Below are 21,782 nucleotides of genomic sequence, written 5' to 3' on the forward strand. Positions count from 1 at the left end.
CTCAGCCTTTGTACTGAGGCTGGGGAGCTGTCACTTGTCGCCCTTCAGCATCTCATCTTGGTAAATTAAATGTATAGGATCTTCATTATTCTAGAATCGCTACCATTTGAAACTGTTGCTCACCTTACCATGAAAATGATTTTTGTAAATCACATGTAATGTAAAAATAACTAAAAAAGACCAATATTAGTATCAGCTCCACTACGTAACTGGTAACTTTCACAGTGATGTTTGAATCCAAGCTGAGCATGCAGTAAATTTTTAGCAGTCAGTAGTACTGTAGAGCCTTCTAGAATGTACAGAATGTCCAAAAACTCATTTCACACTCCACTGTGTTCTGAGAAACCTTTCATCGTTCTGTGCATGTGAACCACATTGATGCACTACTGGCCATTAAAATTGCTACACCACGAAGATGACATGCTACAGACGCAAAATTTAACCGACAGGAAGATGATGCCACAAAGAAAGCAGGTGTTGACAGATGTGAAAATTACAGAACTATCAGTTTAATAAGTCACAGCTGCAAAATACTAATGCGAATTATTTACAGATGAATGGAAAAACTGATAGAAGCGGACCTCGGGGAGGATCAGTTTGGCTTCCGTAGAAATGTTGGAACACGTGAGGCAATACTAACCATATGACTTATCTTAGAAGAAAGATTAAGAAAATGCAAACCTACGTTTCTAGCATTTGTAGACTTAGAGAAAGCTTTTGACAACGTTAACTGGAATACTCTCTTTCAAATTCTGAAGGTGGCAGGGGTAAAATACAGGGAGCGAAAGGCTATTTACAATTTGTACAGAAACCAGATGGCAGTTATAAGAGTTGAGGGGCATGAAAGGGAAGCAGTGGTTGGGAAAGGAGTGAGACAGGGTTGTAGCCTCTCCCCGATGTTATTCAATCTGTATATTGAGCAAGCAGTAAAGGAAATAAAAGAAAAATTCTGAGTAGGTATTAAAATTCATGGAGAAGAAGTAAAAACTTTGAGGTTTGCCGATGACATTGTAATTCTGTCAGAGACAGCAAAGGACTTGGAAGAGCAGTTGAACGGAATGGACAGTGTCTTGAAAGGAGGATATAAAATGAACATCAACAAAAGCAAAACGAGGATAATGGAATGTAGTCAAATTAAATCGGGTGATGCTGAGGGGATTAGATTAGGAAATGAGACACTTAAAGTAGTAAAGGAGTTTTGCTATTTAGGGAGTAAAATAACTGATGATGGTCGAAGTAGAGAGGATATAAAATGTAGACTGGCAATGGCAAGGAATTCGTTTCTGAAGAAGAGAAATTTGTTAACATCGAGTATAGATTTAAGTGTCAGGAAGTCGTTTCTGAAAGTATTTGTATGGAGTGTAGCCATGTATGGAAGTGAAACATGGACGATAACCAGTTTGGACAAGAAGAGAATAGAAGCTTTTGAAATGTGGTGCTACAGAAGAATGCTGAAGATAAGGTGGGTAGATCACGTAACTAATGAGGAGGTATTGAATAGGATTGGGGAGAAGAGAAGTTTGTGGCACAACTTGACTAGAAGAAGGGATCGGTTGGTGGGACATGTTTTGAGGCATCAAGGGATCACAAATTTAGCATTGGAGGGCAGCGTGGAGGGTAAAAATCGTAGAGGGAGACCAAGAGATAAATACATTAAGCAGATTCAGAAGGATGTAGGTTGCAGTAGGTACTTGAAGATCAAGAAGCTTGCACAGGATAGAGTAGCATGGAGAGCTGCATCAAACCAGTCTCAGGACTGAAGACCACAACAACAACATTATATATATATATATATAAGGTAAGTCTTTCCGCTCCCGGGATTGGAATGACTCCTTACCCTCTCCCTTAAAACCCACATCCTTTCATCTTTCCCTCTCCTTCCCTCTTTCCTGATGAGGCAACAGTTTGTTGCGAAAGCTTGAATTTTGTGTATATGTATGTGTTTGTTTGTGTTTCTATCGACCTGCCAGCGCTTTCGTATGGTAAGTCACATCATCTTTGTTTTTAAATATATATATATATTTATATCAATATAATGGAAGGAAACATTCCACGTGGGAAAAATTATATATAAAAACAAAGATGAGGTGACTTATCGAACAAAAGCGCCGGCAGGTCGATAGACACACAAATATGTCTGCTTGTGTCTGTATGTGTGGATGGATATGTGCGTGTGTGCGAGTGTATACCTGTCCTTTTTTCCCCCTAAGGTAAGTCTTTCCGCTCCCGGGATTGGAATGACTCCTTACCCTCTCCCTTAAAACCCACTTCCTTTCGTCTTCCCCTCTCCTTCCCTCTTTCCTGATGAGGCAACAGTTTGTTGCGAAAGCTTGAATTTTGTGTGTATGTTTGTGTTTGTTTGTGTGTCTATCGACCTGCCAGCGCTTTTGTTCGGTAAGTCACCTCATCTTTGTTTTTATATATATATATTTATATATATATATATATTCAAATTTCTGTTTAACACGCATGGTAGCATTAAAATTTTCTTAGAAAGTGTCTTTTAGATAGTCCATATCATTGTGGCATTCATAACTAATATAAATCTACTCTTGTGTTATCATCAAAGGGAATATGACTCAGATGATACTGCATCCACTGGAGACAGTTTGGAAGAAACTGAAGAGGAAGAAGATGAAAACGATGAGATTTGTAGTCTTCCTGGGTCTGAATTTACATTTGCTGAAGAGGAAACAAAGTCACGATTTACGAACTACTCGATGTCAAGTTCTGTTATTCGACGTAATGAGCAGTTGACATTGTTGGACGGGAGATTTGAGAAAGTAAGTACAGTGTTTAAAGAAATACCTATGTTGGATTAAAATATTTTTATCTGTTCTGAGTCTGCAGATATAATGTAGAACTCAGTTTTCTAGAATCAAACAATTGAAAGCACAGGATGGAGTAACAATAGTATGGAAAGGATGGATTGCTACTCTACACAGAGGAGACTGTCAACTCATGTTTGTCTGCATGCACAGTACGACTGTGACCGCAACGGCTGGGCATTTTAGTTCTGGATTCATCAACGTGCTGCCCCTTAACACTCATTGGGATTGCATAGCAGGGTGATAATAGTCTTATTGCTTTCGTGTACACTTTCACAACTATTTTTGGATATCACATCATGAAAAATCAGCACACTACACAGCAAAACAATGAAAAACAATCATAATTGTTACATTACCGGCCACAAACTGTGTGTGCAAGTGACTGTGACAATGGGCACCAGGTAACAGAGCAATATGACAACAGGCACAGAACAGCAGGCATGAGCAAGCTCATTCTCTGTTTGGTTGTTGCTATCGTAGCTTTCCTGTAAACAAATAGCTGTCAATTATTTTGTTACTGTGGTCCAAGTACAAGAAAGGAACCTGGTTTGTTTAGTACCTTGTGTAAAAAAAATTACTTTATAGCAATCATTATTCCATGAACAGCATGAACCTATTGATAAAGATTGGGTACAAAGATTTCACATTTGGTATATGTCGTGCAGTGTTGCGAAATACTCTTTCTTGTACTCAAATGAGAACCGATTTTTGCACTAGTTGTTTGTATTATGTTGAAATGCCTATAACACCCCACAGTTGCCACGCATTCCGTTGGATATCATTTGCCAGTCACTATTACACATTGTTCCTCTTTCATGAAATTTTTTTGTTCACTTCCTTACATGCTGTGCCTTCCAGCCTTTAACTGTCCTTATACCTAATACCATTGTACACCAACACAGCCTATATTACTATAACCTCTTCCCATTTGTCTCCTACTCTGACCATTTGTTGGTATTTCTGTTGCCTCTTATTCTTTACCAACTGTTAGTCACTTTCCTTCATTAAGTCGGCTAATTTAAGTTCTCACCTTTCAAACATTTAAAGTTCTCCTTTGATTCTATGAGAGAGAGAGAGAGAGAGAGAGAGAGAGAGAAATACAAATGCTCAGTCCCACTCCATATGTTCCTCTCCTCCTCCTCCTTGCACACTTGTGCTGCTGTCAGTTGGAAAGATAAATAGATTTTAGGTTTTTGCTTTTGATTTTATGCACTTTGCTTTGTCTTAAGACTCCATTTACATCTGTCGTTTTCTGAAATGTTATTTTGGGAATGAACATGCCTTGTTTTTGTTTCAAACAATGTAAAATCCAGGATGGCCTGTAACAATGAAAAGGATAGTTACTATTCACCATATAGTGGAAATGCTGAGTTGCAGATAGGCACAACAAAAAGATTATCAGAAGTGAACTTTGTCAGAATTAGGCAACATACTGCCAGTTTGACCTCAGCAGGCATTTGACCTGAGGTCATATGTTTATGTGAGTTGTGTTTGTGTGAGTATTGCCTATTTGCAATGAAGGTGTAACAATATTATGAAAAGGATAGTTGCTATTCACCATATAGCAGAGATACTGAGTCGCAGATAGGCACAACAAAAAGATCGCCAGAAGTGAGCTTTGCCAGAATTAGGCAACATACTGCCAGTTTGACCTCAGCAGGCATTTGACTGAGGTCATATGTGTATGTGAGTTGTGTTTGCGTAAGTTGTGTGTGTATATTGCCTATTTGCAATAAAGGCCTTGTTGGCTCACTTTCTTACAGTCTTTTTTTTTTTTTTTTTTTTCACAGTTAATGTGACTCAGCACCTTTTTGTTTCACAAAATAACATGACCTCTCACATTAGAGCAGCTTGTTTCATATATACGGCTTGGTCAGAAAACTTGTAAGGATGTTGCATGGTAGGTTGTGCTGAGAAGTAATTGTTAAGGAAAAAATTCAAAACATTATGCTGTTTCTGAGTTAGTTATCCATGAAGCTAGCCAATAAGGTCATAGTGGACACAAATTCAATTAGCCTGCCAGATAAAATTAGTGTCAGTTGTTGTCATAGCTTGGATAATAGTGCACAGGACTGCTCAGCCTTTGGCTCACTGAGCGAAGTCGTGCAGTGGTTCGTACACTGGACTCGCATTCAAGAGAACGACGATTCAAACCCACGTCCGACCATCCTGATTTAGACTTTCCGTGGTTTCTCTAAATCACTTCAGACAAATGCCGGGATGGTTCCTTTGAAAGGGCACAGCCATCTTCCTTCCCCAACATTCCCTAGTCTGATGGGACTGCTATGTCACTGTTTGGTCGCTTCCCCCAAACACACCAACCAACCAACCAACTAACTTCTGGCTCAGGTTCATTCCTTATTGCTGTCCCATGTCCAAATTTTGTACTGCTGTCTTGTTCGGTTTTAGGAAACCAAATGAAGAACATGTTTGACAACGCTATATCTGGCAGGTGCTTGAATTTTTGTGTGCAACAGCCTGGTTACCTAACTTCAACGCTAATTAACTCAGAAATGGTGTAACATATGGAAATTTTTTATTAACAGTTATTACTCAGCACAACCTAACCTGAAGCACCCTTACAAGCTTTTCAGACTGTTTCTGACTGCCCTGTACGTTATCCCAAGAAAGAGGAAAGCAAGAAATAATTCTGATGATAATGGAGGAGGAAGATTGTCCTGATGGTACTTCTTTTATTTGAGCTCATTGACCATGATTCTCAAATTGTTATTCATATTCATTGAAACCTGATATTACAATTAATGTTCTTTTTTTCAATTTTCAGATGTTTGCAGATTATGATGATAGTGAAATTGGTGCTCTTGACTGTGAGGAAATTGAGGGCTACATACCTCCAGATTCAGATATTCTGTTGGAATGTGCTAAGGAATTCGAAAAAGGAAAGACTTCTCAATTAAATTATGTAGATAAAACACTGAAAATACTTGAAAAGATGTCATCTGACTCTGAAGAAGGTGATGACATGGTGAAAATTGAAGTAAAGGACAAAGACCAAGAAAAATGGGATTGTGAATCAATTCTGTCAACTTACTCCAATATCTACAATCACCCCAAACTGATACCTGATGTAAAAGTAAGTTAGAACAATAAGTTTTGTATATTGTTTAACTTGCGACATATATCGAAATTTATACCTTTGTTTTCCAGTACACACAGATTCAGTAAATTTAATCACTGTTTTTTTTCTGCCTCCTATAGCCATCAAAACATATTCGTGTTAGCAAAAGGACTGGTATCCCACTAGATGTTTTGGGTAATAACACAAACAAGCTCACACCTCAGTCATTGGCAAGATTTGATGCTGCCCAAAAGAAGAATGCTGACTGTGATGATTCAGAATCTGTGATTTCTGTGTTGTCAACTCTGTCTATTCGATCCAAAGATGAGACTCCTGAACAAAGGAAGGAAAGGAAAAGAATGCTGAAAGAATACAGACGGGTTTGTATGCGCTCTGCTGCCAGTAATTGCAGATATCTTTAAAGGAAAGGAAAGGATGCCTGGAATAAAATTACAACAACAAAAAAATAGAAGATACTTGCAATTTTTATGTAACACCAGTACACAAATGTTGCCTTTTGGCATCGTAGGTTCCTTCATTTCAGAAAAGGAACCATAAAATTCCAGGAAAAGGGCTGTTTGATACATAAATGAATACTTACATAGACAGTTGTTGAAGGCAAACACACAAGACAAGATGAGCTAAGTGTCCTATAAATTTATGCTTGCCATTTGCCTGACAAGCAGCGTAAACAAAACAATTTGTTGGGCCCCAGGGGTCATCACACAGCCTCTGGCATTGATAATGGCTTCAGTTTGGCAAGGAAGAGAGTCTGTGAGTTTCTTAAAATAAGCCATATTCAGCTGAAGCCACTCATTGGTGATAAGCTCTCATAATGCTACCACACCGTGGGGACATTGATTGCTGTATTTTACCCATTGTTCCAAATAGTGCAGAGATTTTCTACAGGATTAAAATTTTAGTGATTTAGCGAGGCAGTCAAGGTGCAATAGTGTACCTGAGCATTTGTTAGACTGCGCATGTATGTGTGCAGCTCTACAAAGGAGGCTGTTGTCATCTTGGAAGACAGAAGGGCTGACATTGTGAAGATAAAGAAGAGGGAAAACACTTTGTCACCAAGAATGTTGAAATAAACATAGAAATTCATACTAATACAAAGTTCTCAAGCTTCTAGCGGAGTGAGTCTGTCAAAAAGACGCAACATTTTGATGAATGTCAGTCCTTTCATCTTTTTTTTTTCAAAGTGTTGAGAGGGCATCTTGATTATTACTGTGTAGACATCACAGTTGACTGACCTGACATAACTTCCACTCCCATCCCTTGTCCTAGGGTGGGTTGGGGTGTGGGAGAGGGAGGGTCCTTACTTGAGTCCTGACGTGGTTGGTCAGACTTCACCCCATGTGCCATGTGGATGTCTTTTGCCAGCAAGTGCTTGTAACACATTGTGACACAAAACAGGTCAACATGTGGTGAAAACATCAGCTGCTGCATCTCTTTTTATGAGGTCATCATTCAACCAAATTTCAATGGCTGCCTTTGTTATACTGTTCCAAAACCCACTGGCCCTACACAGTACTCTCATCTGTTGAAAATTAAACACATGACCTTCATCCAAGCTATGCCCAGTGACTGCTGATTTACCTTTGTGCCCCAGAGGGCTGTACCTGCAATGCTCCAAGTTCTGCTGCTGAAAATAGCACTGTGTCTGCCCAGCCACCTCAGCTCATATTCACAGTGAATGTAATAAATGCAAGGTGTGCACGATCCCATTGGATACTTGGCTAGGTCAGCTAGATCTTTAATCCTATGCAGTGCTCAGAAGGTTGTTTTAACATTATATTTCTTAAAGATCCTTGTGATCTTAGCTGTTGGTGGTTCCACATAGGCAGAAATATCATTCACTTGTCCTCTTCCTATGTTACTCTGAGATGCACTTTGTATGCATTGACTTTCCTAGACACTTATGGCCCAACTCCTGTGAACATAAGTCCTCAGAAAAGTGCGTTGGACGGGCAGTGGCAACTAGTGCATGGAAATACATATCATTGTACGTAGCTTACACAAACTGACCTCATGTACTATCTTGCTTCTTCCATACCGAAATGTCTAGGAATGGGAGGCAAATATCTTCTTGGACATACCAACACCATCCATGAGAACATAAAGAGAAGATCACGGCAGTGAAACTCATCTAAAAATTGCACCATTTTGACAAACTCATTTGGCTGGAAACTCATTTGACTGGAAACACTAGAGCTTTATACTAATTTAGCCCATTGAGAAAGACAGCAAGATTGTATCCAGGTTTATGATCATGATAATCTGAATTAGGTGCTCTAGTCATGATACAGAAAACATCCCTAAAACATCTTGAAAGAAGTGCACACTCTACACACTGCGGGTTAAATGCCTCATTGAGCTGTCTGTGTGCTCAACATCCTATCTTGTTTGACAGCTGGCAAAACCACTGTTAGGTGAATGACACTACATGCCTGCAACTATCTGCTTTCCAGTTTCTGCCTTGTTTGGCCCACTGAACACATACAGCTTTATCTGCTGCTATGAGCAGTGGCTTTTAGGAAGATGTCTGACTCCAAATGTTGATTGAAGCTAGTTTCCTTCACAATGTTCACTCAGAGGCTTGTTGAAATTGATCTGTATTCACAGACAGTAGCAGTTTCTGTCAGCTTTGAAGCTGATTGTCGTTGGCAAGACGTGACACTCATGTCTGGACGGTGTTGGTTAGGATCCTTTGACATGGAAAGATATCATCATCATTGGTGGATGAAACCATTCTGTAGAAGAACTGGTAGGAATAACTTGCAGCAGGGACTGAACATTGAAGACAGCTGTGCTCTCCATGACAGCTGTGCTCTCCATAACTTCACTTGGATGTCATCCACCATTTTGGAATTCTGGGAAATAGAGCAACACCATTTGTTTTGGGGGAAAAAAGCAATTACAGTCAACCAAAGATCTGTTGTTACTCTTTTTGTTTTCACCAGGAGATTCATTTCAGAGCTTTTCTTATTTACTCGTATTCCAATTTCGAAGCAAGCTATACCTCAAATAGTTCCTGAAGTTACTGATGGAAGACCTAAAGGATTATGTAAACATAACTAAATGAAAACTTCATTAAATATGTATATTATCAAATTTTTATTCATTCTGTATGCTATTGTTGTTGTCTCCCTCTGCAATTTTTACCACCCACACTTGCTTCCAGTATTAAATTGGTAATCCCTGATGTCTCAGAACATGCCCTATCAACTGATCCCTTGCTTTGGTCAAGTTGTGCCACACATTTTTCATCTCCCCAGTTGTATTCTGTACCTTCTCATTTGTTATGTATCTACCCATCTAATCTTCACCATTCTTCTCTAGCATCACATTTTGAAAGCTTCTATTCTCTTTTGGTCTAAACTGTTCATCATACTTGTTTCATTTCCACAAATGCAACACTCCAAACAAGTACTTTCAGAAAAGACATCCTAATGTGTAAATCTGTATTCAATGTTAATAAATTTCTCTTCTTCAAAAATGCTTTTCTTGCAATTGCCAGTCTACATTTTATATCCCTCTACTTCATCCGTTCTCAGTTATTTTGCTGCCCAAATAACAAAACTCATCTCCCAAATAACAAAACTCATCTACTATTTTAAGTGTCTCATTTCCTATTCTAATTCCCTGAGCATCTCTTGATTTAATTTGGCTACTTTCCATTATCCTTGTTTTGCTTGTGTTGCATTTCCTCTCCCTGAGCTTCAGTTCCTACTTCAAATTCCTCATTGATTTCCTTTACTGCACATTCAATTTACATATTGAATAACATTGGGGACAGGCTACAACCCTGTCTCACTCCCTTCCCAATCACTGCTTTCCTCTCATGCCCCTTGACTTGTATTGCTTGTACTTATAACTGCTGTCTGGTTTCTGTACAAATTGGACGTAAGCTTTCGCTCCCAGCGTTTTACCCCTGCTACCCTCATAATTTCAAAGAGAGTATTCCAGTCAACATTGTCAAAAACTTTCGATAAGTCGACAAATGCTATAAATGTAGCTTTGCCTTTCCTTAACTTATCTTCTAAGATAAGTCGTAGGGTCAGTATTGCCTTGCATGTTCCTACATTTCTCCGGAATCCAAACTGATCTTCCCTGAAGTCAGCTTCTACCAGTTTTTCCATACTTCTGTAAAGAATTCGTGTAAGTATTTTGCAACCACGGCATGTTAAGCTGATAGTTCAGTAATTTTCACTACATTCTCTTCTACTTCTGTAATATTGCTCTCAAGTATATCTCCGTTGTATAGACCCTGTATATACTCTTTCCACCCCCTTCTTTCTTTAAGACTGTTTTCCCATCTGAGCTCTTGATATTCATACAGCTGCTTCTCTTTTCTCCAAAAGCCTCTTTAATTTTCCTGTAGGTGATATTTATCTTTTCCCTAATGAAATATGCTTCTAAATTCCCTTGGCCTGCTACATTTTCTGCATCTTTATATTTTCTCTTTTCATCATTGAAATTAAATATCTGTTGCGTTATCCATGTTAAATATCTGTTGCGTTATCCATGGATTTCTACGAGGCCTTGTCTTTTTACCTATTTGATCCTCTGCTGCCTTCACTATTCCATCTCTTAAACTACCCATTCATTTTCTACTGTATTCCTTTCCCCTGTTATAGATAACCATTACCTAATGCTCTGTCTGAAACTCTTAGCAACCTCTGATTCTTTCAATTTATCCAGGTCCCATCTCGCTAATTTCATACCCTTTTCCAGTTTTTTCAGTTTTAATCTACAGTTCATAACCAATAATCTGTTGTCACAGTCCACATCTGCCCTGGGAAATGTGCAATTTAAAACCTGGTTCCTAAATGTCTGTCTTACCATTATATAATCAGTCTGAAACCTTCTGGTGTGTCCAGATCTCTACCACGTAAACAACTTTCTTTTATGATTCGTAAAACTAAGTATTTGCGATGATTAAATTTTGCTATGTGTGAAACTCTCCCTTTTCATTTGTTTCCCACAGTCCATATTCAACTACTATTTTTCCTTCTCTTCCTTTTCCTATGATTGAATTCTAGTCTCCATTGCAATTAAATTTTTGTTTCCCTTAACTATCTGAATAATTTCTGTTCTTTCACTGTACACTTCGTCAAGCTCTTCATCCACCATCTGCGGAGTTGGTTGGCATATGATCATTTATTACTGTGGTGGGTGTGGGCTTCGTGTCTACCTTGGCTACAATAATGCATTCACTTTGCTGTTCATAGTAGCTTACCTGCATTCCTATTTTGTTATGCATTATTAAACCCACTTTTGCAGTACCCCTATCTGACTTTCCTGTATTCACCTGACCAGAAGTCCTGTTCCTCCTGCCACCAAACTTCACTAATTCTCACTACACCTAACTTCATCCAGTCCATTTCCCTTTTTATATTTTCTAACCTACCTAACCGATTAAGCAATCTAAATTTCCATGCTCTGATACGTAGAATGCAATTTTGTTTTTCCTGATAATGGCATCCACCTGAGTAGTCCCTGCCCAGAGATCCAAATGGGGGACTATTTTACCTCTAGAATATTTAACCACACAGTAGAGCTGTATGCCCTCGGGAAAAACTATGGCTGTAGTTTCCCCTTGCTTTCAGCCGTTCACAGTACTAGCACAGCAATGTTGTATTGTTTGATGTTAAAAGGCTAGATCACCCAATCATCCAGACTGTTGCCCTTGCAACTACTGAAAAGGCTGTTGCCCCATTCAGGAACCACATGTTTGTCTGCCATCTCAACAGATACCCCTGCATTGTGGTTGCACTTGCGGTATGGCTATCTGTATCACTGAGGCATGCAAGCTACCCGTTCTATATAACTTGACATAAATTATCAAACACGACTTCCTCTACTGTGTGACGAGTTTCTGACTTTCATATTAATGTGATGAAGGACTCAACACTAGTTGTTGAGGCCCTGGTACATCAACATACACTGACGGCTGTGTACTCTCAAAACAATCCAACTAGGATTGTGATAGCACCTCATTCAGCTTTTGTTTGGTCTTTGCTCTTCTATTTGTGGCAGTTTGCGAAACATGACTGCTACATACTGGCCAGAGACACCACATTTGTCTATATATCCTTTTCTTCCTATTGTTTCAGCACTTTTGCGAATAGTTGGAAAATAATTCTGTACCAACTGGTACCTTGCTTCCCATCGATTCACCTTAATTTCTGCTTTGGAGGAGGCGATGTAGAAGGGTCATCAACTTCCTCTTTGTCATCATCTTCTCCCACTAGCAAATCCTCGAAAACCTAAAATCACATTTATTTATTTCAGATGCCGGCGACTGAAAAAGATTGGCATATGCGTTCTCACAGATGCTTCACTACGCACATTGCATGGGAGCAGTTGATGGGAAGTGTATGTCATACAGTGCCCTATTGCTAGAAAAACAAATTATACAATTACAAAGGCATTTGGCACTGTGTTGTCAATGTCTGTCACAACTTTTTGTACAAAGTTATTGACTATCGAGGAAGAATCTCAATGGCGGTATATTCAAGAATGTCACCATAAGTGAACTACATCCCAAAAAGAAACTCAAGTTGCCAGAAGCTGAATGCTTACCTGGAGGAACAAAGGCCTACCATATGTTTTTGTGGCAGATGATGTGTTTCTGTTACAGGAAAACATTATGAAATTATATACAGGAAGGCATGTTCAAAAAATAATTAATTACTTACTGGTTGTTTAGGGCTAGAATGCGGTAGATGGTTGTTTAGGGCTAGAATGCTTATACACAACCTTTCAGTATTACAGCTTTAGTTTTTCAAGTCTCCTGAAATCCTTTGTTGTTGGAAACCTGAGATGATACAAACAGTCATCCTTACAACTGCTTGTCTTCATAATTTCTTAAGGCAAAATGCTGAAGCAAGAAACCAATATATCTCACAAGGAAGCTTCAGTTCATATGATTTACAGATGGATGATGTGATCACATGCTCATGGAGATGAGATGATACTTCATCAGTTTTTACGGCACCACAAATATACCTCTGAAAGCTTCTAATCAAACAAATAAATTCATGAAAAGTTAGCACATTATTTTTAAGCTCTCAAGGAAGTGTACTCTGGCAAAACAACTGTGGATGACTGTTTACTGTACAGTATAAAATGCAATGCAAGCAAGCAAAGTTTTTTTAACTTTTTTGTTCACGGTATTCTTAGTTTTCTTTGGCACATGAATATCCCACAGAAATTGCAGGATTGGACAGCCAAACCATGCTGGTTTGTAGACAGTGTATCACAACTTCTCACTGCTTTACTGTTCGCAACAATTCTCTTCTCCCATCAGTATTGGAATACACATGATCTAATTTTCTTCTCAACGCAATTGTCAAATGTATCAGCAGTTTTGCACAGAGATATTTTTTATTGCTTGTATCTCACATTCTATTCCACTATTTTTGGAATGAACTCGCTATTGCCAGACAAAATCACAATACAACATATAAACATACAATAGTGCCGTGCAGCAGTGATATGTTGTAGCTGGCTTGAAACATTGTTTCCTTTGATCTGCACCAACACTGCTATGGATAACTGTTTCCATGTTACGAAACATGTGGCAAGCAATAGTAGCTGGAAACATGTTGCAAACTAATTGTGGACGTGGCTTAGGAGGCCAGTGTTATAAAAGGGTGGTTAATATTTGTCCAGTGAACTTTTGTTTCATACTCATATACTTTACTTATCTCTCACGTTTCTTTAAATGTAAGTTGGGGTTGGGTTTTGTCCTGGTGTTTCCTTAGTGTTTCTAAAATTTATTGTTGCAGGCTATCTTAGCTTTGTAGTCATTTTGAGTATTACCCAGTTTACTGTTATTGCAGGAAAAAAGTAAATTTTAAGGTACTTGAATATTTAAACTCTCCTAGGATAACAATGTAGGATTTCTTCAATCTTCCCAGTGCTCACCGAGTTTGATTACTCATAATTGTTGATATTCCAACCTAGACTTTCCATTGTTTAATTTCATCATCTTAAATTCTAGGAGAGGCGGCTGGAGAAGAAGGCAAATGCCATTGCCTTCAAAGAAGAAAAGAAAAGGCAAGAGAAAGTGCTATTGAATAATAAGCTGAATCAGCAGGGTGTGAAAATTTTGTAATTACTTGTACATGAGGAACCATGCACTTTGTACAATAAATATTTTTTTAGTATGTTTAAGTATTTACAGAATGTATTTGTTCTCTGTACGGCCTCTGTTTGTTCTCAATGGAGAAGAGAAGTAGATACCCAGGGCTACACCAGAAGACAGGATTCCAACAAACCTTTTCAAATCAATGATGTGTTCTGCTTGCCAGAACATCACTTTTATATCACTGAATGTAAAAATACAAGTTAATGTCATACTTTTGTAGATAAAATGAAGAGAGAGTGGGAAAATGCTAAAAAGAAAGTGTTAAGTTACAGAACATGCAGATTAATAAATGTAATATTGATCAGGTCTTAATGCTGTGCTACAAAAAAGGGTCTGGGAGGGGCAACTTAGTGTACGGGCAATCAAGAGGAAACATCCTAAATTTTGTGGAGCATTTATAGTAGTAATGCAGACTTCATTGGAGTGTCAGTATTTGTGGAAACTAATTTTGATTTCAGTTATGGAATATTCAGTAACTTTATCTTGGAACTCTTCCATGTGGTCGGTGTTTGCATAGAAAACCACCATATCAGAAACTGAGTTTGCCTTGATGCAAAATACCTTGTTGTTTGTTTACTTGTTATTTTCCCAAACTAGTTTCGGCAACAAAATCACCATTATCAGTGGGTTTTTTCAATCTTATTTATTGTATGTTATTGCACGTTTATTGGAATTATTGTCGTTGTTTGTGACATATTTTCCGTGCTTTTTTCTGCTGCCATTTTTTCTCAAAAAACATCATGTCATCTGCAAGTTCGTTGGATGGTATGTAGCTGATTCTACAAATAGAAAAACAAAACTTTTCCTCTTTGTTTATGATCAAGAACATTACGACATCTTGCTATTCGCATGCGTCATGATAGGTGTATCGTATTAGGTGTATCTTGTCTTTCTCTTAATACAATTGGAAGGGACTACAAGTTGTTCCTAGAAATTTAAATTTCGATACTGTGTTTGTAAGTGTTTGCCATCTCTAGTCACCTCAGTGTCAGTGGGATGTTAAATCCTAAACTTACGTCCTTCTTGGAAGAATTTTTTTAGTTATTTCCAGAGTTTTCCTGTCTACTGCAATTTCCTTCAAGATTTAAGGAGGGAGTCTGCCTATCAAATCACAAGCCTTTTTAAAACTAACAAAAGTTAACGGTATCTTTTTGTTTGGTGTTTTCAAATGCCCAAGTATTTTTTTTTTTTTTTTTTTTTTTTTTGCGTTTGGATATAATCACCTGTGAATGTTGCTGTTCATCTTTTGTTGATGTAGAATTTTTTCCTTTGTTTTTCTCAAGGTAATGTGCTTATTTCTCTCTCTGTTGTCGTTACCCATGTTTTTTCTAAGATTTGTTTGCCAAGCACAGTTTTTCCCGTGCCATTATGTGTTGTTCATGTAATGACAGTACAACCTGTGCCTGGTGAACAAATTTTAGAAAATGAATGTGTAGCGACAGCAATGATCACCGTTACCTTGACACAAACAAAGGAAAAAAACACATCAAAAAACTATGACAACCTGTAAATTGTGTAATAGATCTAGAGCTACCAGAATAAACAACGAACAGCTTCATGTGAGAAAGAAAATAACTAAATAAACCTATTGAAGATAGCACAAAAGTGCTGAAACATATCTGGGTGAAAACAAAACCACAAAATGTCTTTCATAAGGCAGAATTCCTTTCCAATCTAAGGCTTAGAATTTGCTCTGGGCAGGTTCTGTTACCTAAAGCCAGCTTGATACTCTTCAGTTTGTTTATTGAATTGAGGATTTAATGTGTCTAGAAGGGATGTCAATATGATTTTGTATTCTAAGAGTAGTAATGAAATTTCTGTGTAATTACTGGTATGTGTTTTGTTCCCTTCTTTATGGAGTTGCTGAATTAATGCAAGGCCTCCATTTTGTAGAGTTGTTTCGATGTCCCTGACATTATCTAGTTTTTCTTTTGTGTTTATGACTCCTAGATTTTCACTAGCTCTTAGAATTTCTTCTGAGGGGCTATGTTGGCTGGGGGAGAAGGGTTTGGTTATGTTTTACTCATTTGACATAATTTTAATCATATTGGTACTTGGTGATTCTGCATTTTCAGTTGTAACATCGTGGCATTCCAGTTGGTTAGTTGATTTTTCAAAATTGCTGCTTGTTGCTTATAGTTCTCTGCAGTGTGAGTTTTCCATTTTCTTTCATAGAGCATAGTAAATGCGGATTGTACTCATACATACAATTCTTGAATATTGTGCAATAGTCTCCTTTTCAAAGCAACTCTTTTGTGCCCTAATAATTTTATCTGCTTGCTTATTTTCAAACTGATAATTTTCGAATTACTGCTTGTTTTTCTGGTGTACTAATTGTCCCAGGTTTTCTTTTCGTCTAGGCACTTCACATTTATTGTTCTGCCATCTGTGTTTTCATTGCTTGTGTGGAGTTGTTTCAAATGCATTATGTTTAATTGTTTCTGTGACGTTATTGCTATTCTTGATTGTACTGGGTTGTTTCATGATTGTTTGTTCAAAAACTTCAAAATCACAAAGAAATTGCAAGGGAGACGACAAGATTGATAAAGAATTATGACTGATATAACAAAATCACTCTCACCTGTGTAGTATTTTCTAGGTCTTCTATAAGTCATAACAAGAAATGGAACATTCATTTGGTATTTCCCCATACTGTGATCATTGTTTCATTTGCAGAGAAATTGATGGTGGGGTTCTCAACTCACCACAAGCCAAGCAATGCTTTGTAATAAAGACATGGAAACATTTTCAACACATATGATTTGGTGGTGTGTCCTTGAAATGTAGTGACATGAATGTGCATAAAGAAGAGTATAACTTTTGGATAACATAACCTCATTGATGAGGTTGGTCAAAACATCAGCAATTAAGCTATTTTAGTAGTTACAGTGACGTGGCCCAATACATAAAATTAAGCGCGTGCTCACGAGTATCAGCACTGTGTGCTTTTTGTAACTTTCTAGCACTTGGAACAATTTACAGGCAAAAATGCATTTTTCCCAGCGGTGGCATATAGGCTGCCCTGCATGACAAGCGTGTTGTGTTGGAGCAGTATCAGCGTGCTTTGTGAACCTGCTTTCCATGACGGCCTGGACATCAGGGGCAAATAAATTATTTTCAAGCCTTAGATGTGTTGTCTGCCTTGCATGATAGGCATGTTGTGGGAGTAGTATCAGCCTGTTTTTAGAACTGTATTGCAGGGGCTACATGTGTGGACGAGCATGAATGGAGACAGGTTGGATGGACAGAGTGAGGGGGGGGGGGGGGGGGGGAGAGATATCTGAGGGAGGAGGAGGAGGACATGTGTTCAATCAGTGTGTCAACAGGGTTGCCATAGGTTTTGGAAATCAGAGAATGTCAGGGAAATTTGAAGGGGGGGGGGGGGGGGGGGAACCACAGGAAAAATCTGTTTTGTTTCAGTAGATGAAATGGTTTGTTTACTGAGGTGTCGTGCATAGTCATTTGGCTGGGTGCAGATAAGTACAAGTGCCGCTTCCCAACTCCATTACTACTACTACTACTACTACTACTACTACTCTCCTCCTTACCTCTCCCCACGGCTTGCAGTCAGTGCTGTCACTATCCTAGCAGCTGCTGACAGGAGGCATGAGGAGTGGTTTATTTGGATCTGATTCTCAGGGGCTGTAGATGCAGCAGCCGGAGATGGCGCTCATGTGTGAATGTGCATGTACTTTTGTTTTCTGACAAAATGTATAGCTGAAAATTTGGTTGAGAGAGTAATTGTCTTTTCTAGCTGCCTGTCTGCAGCTCGGCAATCATCTTTATGGTGAGATGCCACCTATCATTATTATTGAGTCTCAGAGTATATGAACAAGTTATCTGTTGCATGGTTTGATCACTCTGGTCACACTTCATCATTGTCTGTGGCTCATGAATAGCTGGCCGTAAGTGGGTTTCCGTGATGGGCCAAAACTGAAGGCTGTTTCTGCAGAGCTTTTAACATGCCAAAGATAATCTGTTAGTGAGGACAATGTGGGAGTTATGGAGCACAGCTTTATTGAAATTTGTGTATTACGCTCCTAATGTGTGTTCCACCTAACACAAAAGGTTATTCCTTATTAACTACAATCACTAATAAATATTACTGATATGATGTCTTACAAGATAAGTAAAGAAGATATGTAAATTTATGCTCATGTGTTTACTCAAGGTTGAAATACTTTGTCAGGAAAAGTAAATATCACTTTATGAACACCATATATTTTATTGGTATTGTTTGCACAAGCAGTCCATTTATATATTCATTTATTAAGATCTGATACAGGTCACATTTAATGAAAAAGTCATTAAAAAAGATCACACAAAATTTCCTCAGTTCCACCTTCTCTAGAACTGAGAAAAAATATCACACACAACACTGAGATTCTACAATCACACATTCATTTGACAACATTATAATAGAAAAATTAAATGCACAAACAAATATATTAATAATTCTGTATTGTACAAAATTCTCACTTCAGCACATCTATTTTTCCATTTCAAGTAAAATCAGACTACTAGAGAACTACAACAAAGCTGAGTATATTTTAAAATATTTTCAAAATTGAATCACTGATCTAATCTGGTTACTAAAACTGTTGAGCATTAAAGATTTAATGGTAATCTGACCGCTGAAGCGACAATTTTAATATACAGGTTGCCTTACAAAGATAATTGCATTGATTTTTATTCTGGCATTGCATTGATATTTTTCCCTTACCTAATTCCATATATTTGAGGAGGAAACATTTTTCTTCCGATTATTCCCTACAATGTAAAAAATCACACACACACACACACACACACACACACACACACACACACACACACACTATTCCTCTTATAAAATGTTACAGTTAAATAGTTATATCACTTCCATTATTGTCCTCCACTGTGCAGAAGAAAAATGTTACATCTATAATACTGTAATTTTCTGCAAACGATACTGCTTGACAGGACACTGCTAAGCACTTTCTATAAATTTTAGTCATTTTTTATATTTGCAAATAATTCAAAAAACTGAACTGACATTGGTATCTTTCTATTGCCCCTCAGCATCACGTAATACACATATTAAGGTGGAAAGAGTTACTCCACATACTTGTCACAGTACAACTGTTTTGTACTTAGTAATAAGGAAATGATTACATTTTTAAGAATTTAATTTCCATTTAAACCATTCATTATTCAAAATTTCTTTGCCACTTCAGAGTAAAATATTTTCTGAAAGGTTATATTTTTTAAAACAAGGTATGTGGACTACTACTATTACCGCAGCACTTATTTTCTGAGGACAATGTAAAGTTTTACTTTCAATTAAGTGCATGGATACGCACAATCAGGTACTATAAATGCTGTCAGTTCAGTTTTTTTTTTTTTTTTTTTTTTTTTTTTTTAATGAGGCAAGAAAGTATAAAATGGTTATGCACAATACTGAAATTAACTTTACACCTTTTCCTAAAATTAATCTGACAGTACTTGCATTCATTAACAGATACAGATTCCAAGTTGCAGCTTGTGTCCCTGAGATATGAATACTCAATCTTGCCCTTTGCAGTGTAAATTTAAATCACTTGGAGCAATGTTAAATATTTTAAAATATTTTTTCTGAAGAGCTGTTCATAGCACATCACCAGTGCTTTTAACTTTACACACATTCTACTTAATTTGATTACTTTATTAGAGGCTGCAGTACATTCTGTACTGTTTTTCATTTTGCATATAACATCCTGTCACTACTGTCAGTCTGAAATATCACCAGTCATGTTTTAAAACTATTACTATTAGTTTTTTGGCAGTTCACCTTCATTAAACTGCATGTTTAAGGCATACAGTTTTACACTTCACGTCCTAAAACTGTCATTTTATATCCACACTGCACAACATTCTTTTATTCCTTTTGTAAATGCTTCAGGTGATCATGTTTATGTAGATTACAGGCACTATAAAGACACTAACTTTCAGGAGTGATTAAAATTAACAGGAATGTAACTGCACGTGTACAACTTGTGTTCTTTCACAATTACACATTCCCCATCACATGCAGGGTGTATGGTCCAAGAGCATCACATCTGAGAGCACACTTTAACAAAGGAGTATTGTCAATTTATTCTAACAGGTTGGAAGCTGTTGCAGTTCTACGGGCAAGTAAATCCTCTTCGCTTGATCTATTTCTGCACGGCAAAGTGGGCAGCGATCACAACGGGCAGCACATTCACTACATGCTATAACATGTGCACAGGGAAAAAATGCAGTATCAATGCCCCTGTCCATGCAGATACGGCAAGACATTGCTTCCAGCAACCGTGCAAACTTCCGCTGTGATGACTGAAATTTGAAACCACACACACAAATAATTACCAGACAGCACTTTGTAAATGGTACAATGTAAACATTTCAAGGACAAACACGTTTAATTTGGTTGCATATTCAAATTTAGAGATATGACACATTAAACAATGATGAAGGGCAACTGAAATTGTATGAAACTTCTCGATGGAGAAGAAAAAAACATTCCACATCCCAATTTGTAGTGGTTACAGAGGTACAGATGGTTACTGAGATGTTTTCATTTTGCATGTTGGTATTCCTGTTGCAAAGGGTTAGTTCTCATTTTTGACTTGCAGTTCAAGTTTCGAAGTTGTACTAGAGTTTATATAATTACATCTGTTCCAACCGTGATTGAGATTTGTTGGCCATTGCTGCTGTATTGTTTAAACATTCCACACATTTACAAATGCTGAGTATGTTGATGTATTTGTTTATGATTCTTGTAACTAAATTCTAATGGTGGTAGAAAATATATTTGACAATTTCCAAACTACAGAGTACTAAAATGAGGAGCATTTACTCTTTCTTACAAAAACTGCGCAAGATTACTGATGCCATGCCCAGAAGCCGTATCCACTTTCAACATGCAAATGAACAAGCACATGCAGTATTTTTGCACGTGTGTGTGTTCCTCATACAAGAGTATGGCAGAGATTATGTATGCATGGCCTCTACCGTTTACAGTAGATTCACCAATATTGAAAAGGAGAGGAAGGGAAACTATATGAATTTAAATTGCCAACAAATCCCATTATTATTGTTTACTGATAAAGCCATTTTCACATATGATGGTACCATAACCCTTAACTCACATTGGCAGTCCAACAAAACACCCATTTCTTGGTGGAGACATTTTAAAAAATGATGGTCTATTGTACGAAACCACACATTTACAGGGAATCACTTGGTTGGGCTTCTCGTGATACAACAGGTCTCCATTAGCAGTACTTTCTTGAAAATGATTTTCCAGCAATTCTGGAAGAGGTTCCTTTGGCTACAAAGGTTGGTATGTTCTTTCAGCATGATGGTCCCTGCACAGTCTAGTTGACACATGTAAACCTAACATTTCACAGAAGACGGACTGGCTGAAATGTTCATATTTCTGGGCCAACAATGTCCCCCAACCTTACCTTACAGATTTTTATGTCTCAGGCGGTTGAAAGCAAAGTTTACAAAGAAAAAGTAAACAAGAGGTGAATTGATTATGAACAGTGCTGGCCTCAAAATAATGCTAACATGGCTCTCTCAGAAGGGCTACACACAATGTGACGAGAATTTGAAAGTGCATTCTAGACTTGGTTGGAATTTTTGAAAATAAACTTTGAACTTAATTAGTTGCCTTTGCTTTGGTATTTGTTTGGGATACATTCTAACAGCT

The 21,782-nt window shown here is 37.7% G+C and overlaps 2 protein-coding genes across 3 annotated transcripts in view; one reads left to right on the forward strand and one right to left on the reverse strand.

The window, feature by feature from the left end:
- Positions 1-14,097, forward strand: part of LOC126416339 (protein LTV1 homolog) — a 48,749-nt gene extending 34,652 nt beyond the window's left edge. For both annotated transcript variants that reach the window (XM_050084010.1, XM_050084011.1), the window contains exons 6-9: positions 2,570-2,783; positions 5,617-5,925; positions 6,051-6,290; positions 13,925-14,097. In XM_050084010.1, the coding sequence (XP_049939967.1) occupies positions 2,570-2,783; positions 5,617-5,925; positions 6,051-6,290; positions 13,925-14,038 (877 nt within the window). In that variant the 3' untranslated portion in view covers positions 14,039-14,097. The remainder of the gene's footprint in view (positions 1-2,569; positions 2,784-5,616; positions 5,926-6,050; positions 6,291-13,924) is intronic.
- A 4,179-nt stretch (positions 14,098-18,276) lies between these two features.
- Positions 18,277-21,782, reverse strand: part of LOC126416389 (E3 ubiquitin-protein ligase MYLIP) — a 34,883-nt gene continuing 31,377 nt past the window's right edge. Inside the window, exon 7 of the mRNA XM_050084078.1 lies at positions 18,277-20,401. Coding sequence (XP_049940035.1) covers positions 20,186-20,401 — 216 coding nt within the window. The 3' untranslated portion in view covers positions 18,277-20,185. The remainder of the gene's footprint in view (positions 20,402-21,782) is intronic.

The sequence above is a fragment of the Schistocerca serialis genome, chromosome 8 (assembly GCF_023864345.2).
Source record: "Schistocerca serialis cubense isolate TAMUIC-IGC-003099 chromosome 8, iqSchSeri2.2, whole genome shotgun sequence".
In the NCBI taxonomy this organism is placed as follows: Eukaryota; Metazoa; Arthropoda; class Insecta; order Orthoptera; family Acrididae; genus Schistocerca; species Schistocerca serialis.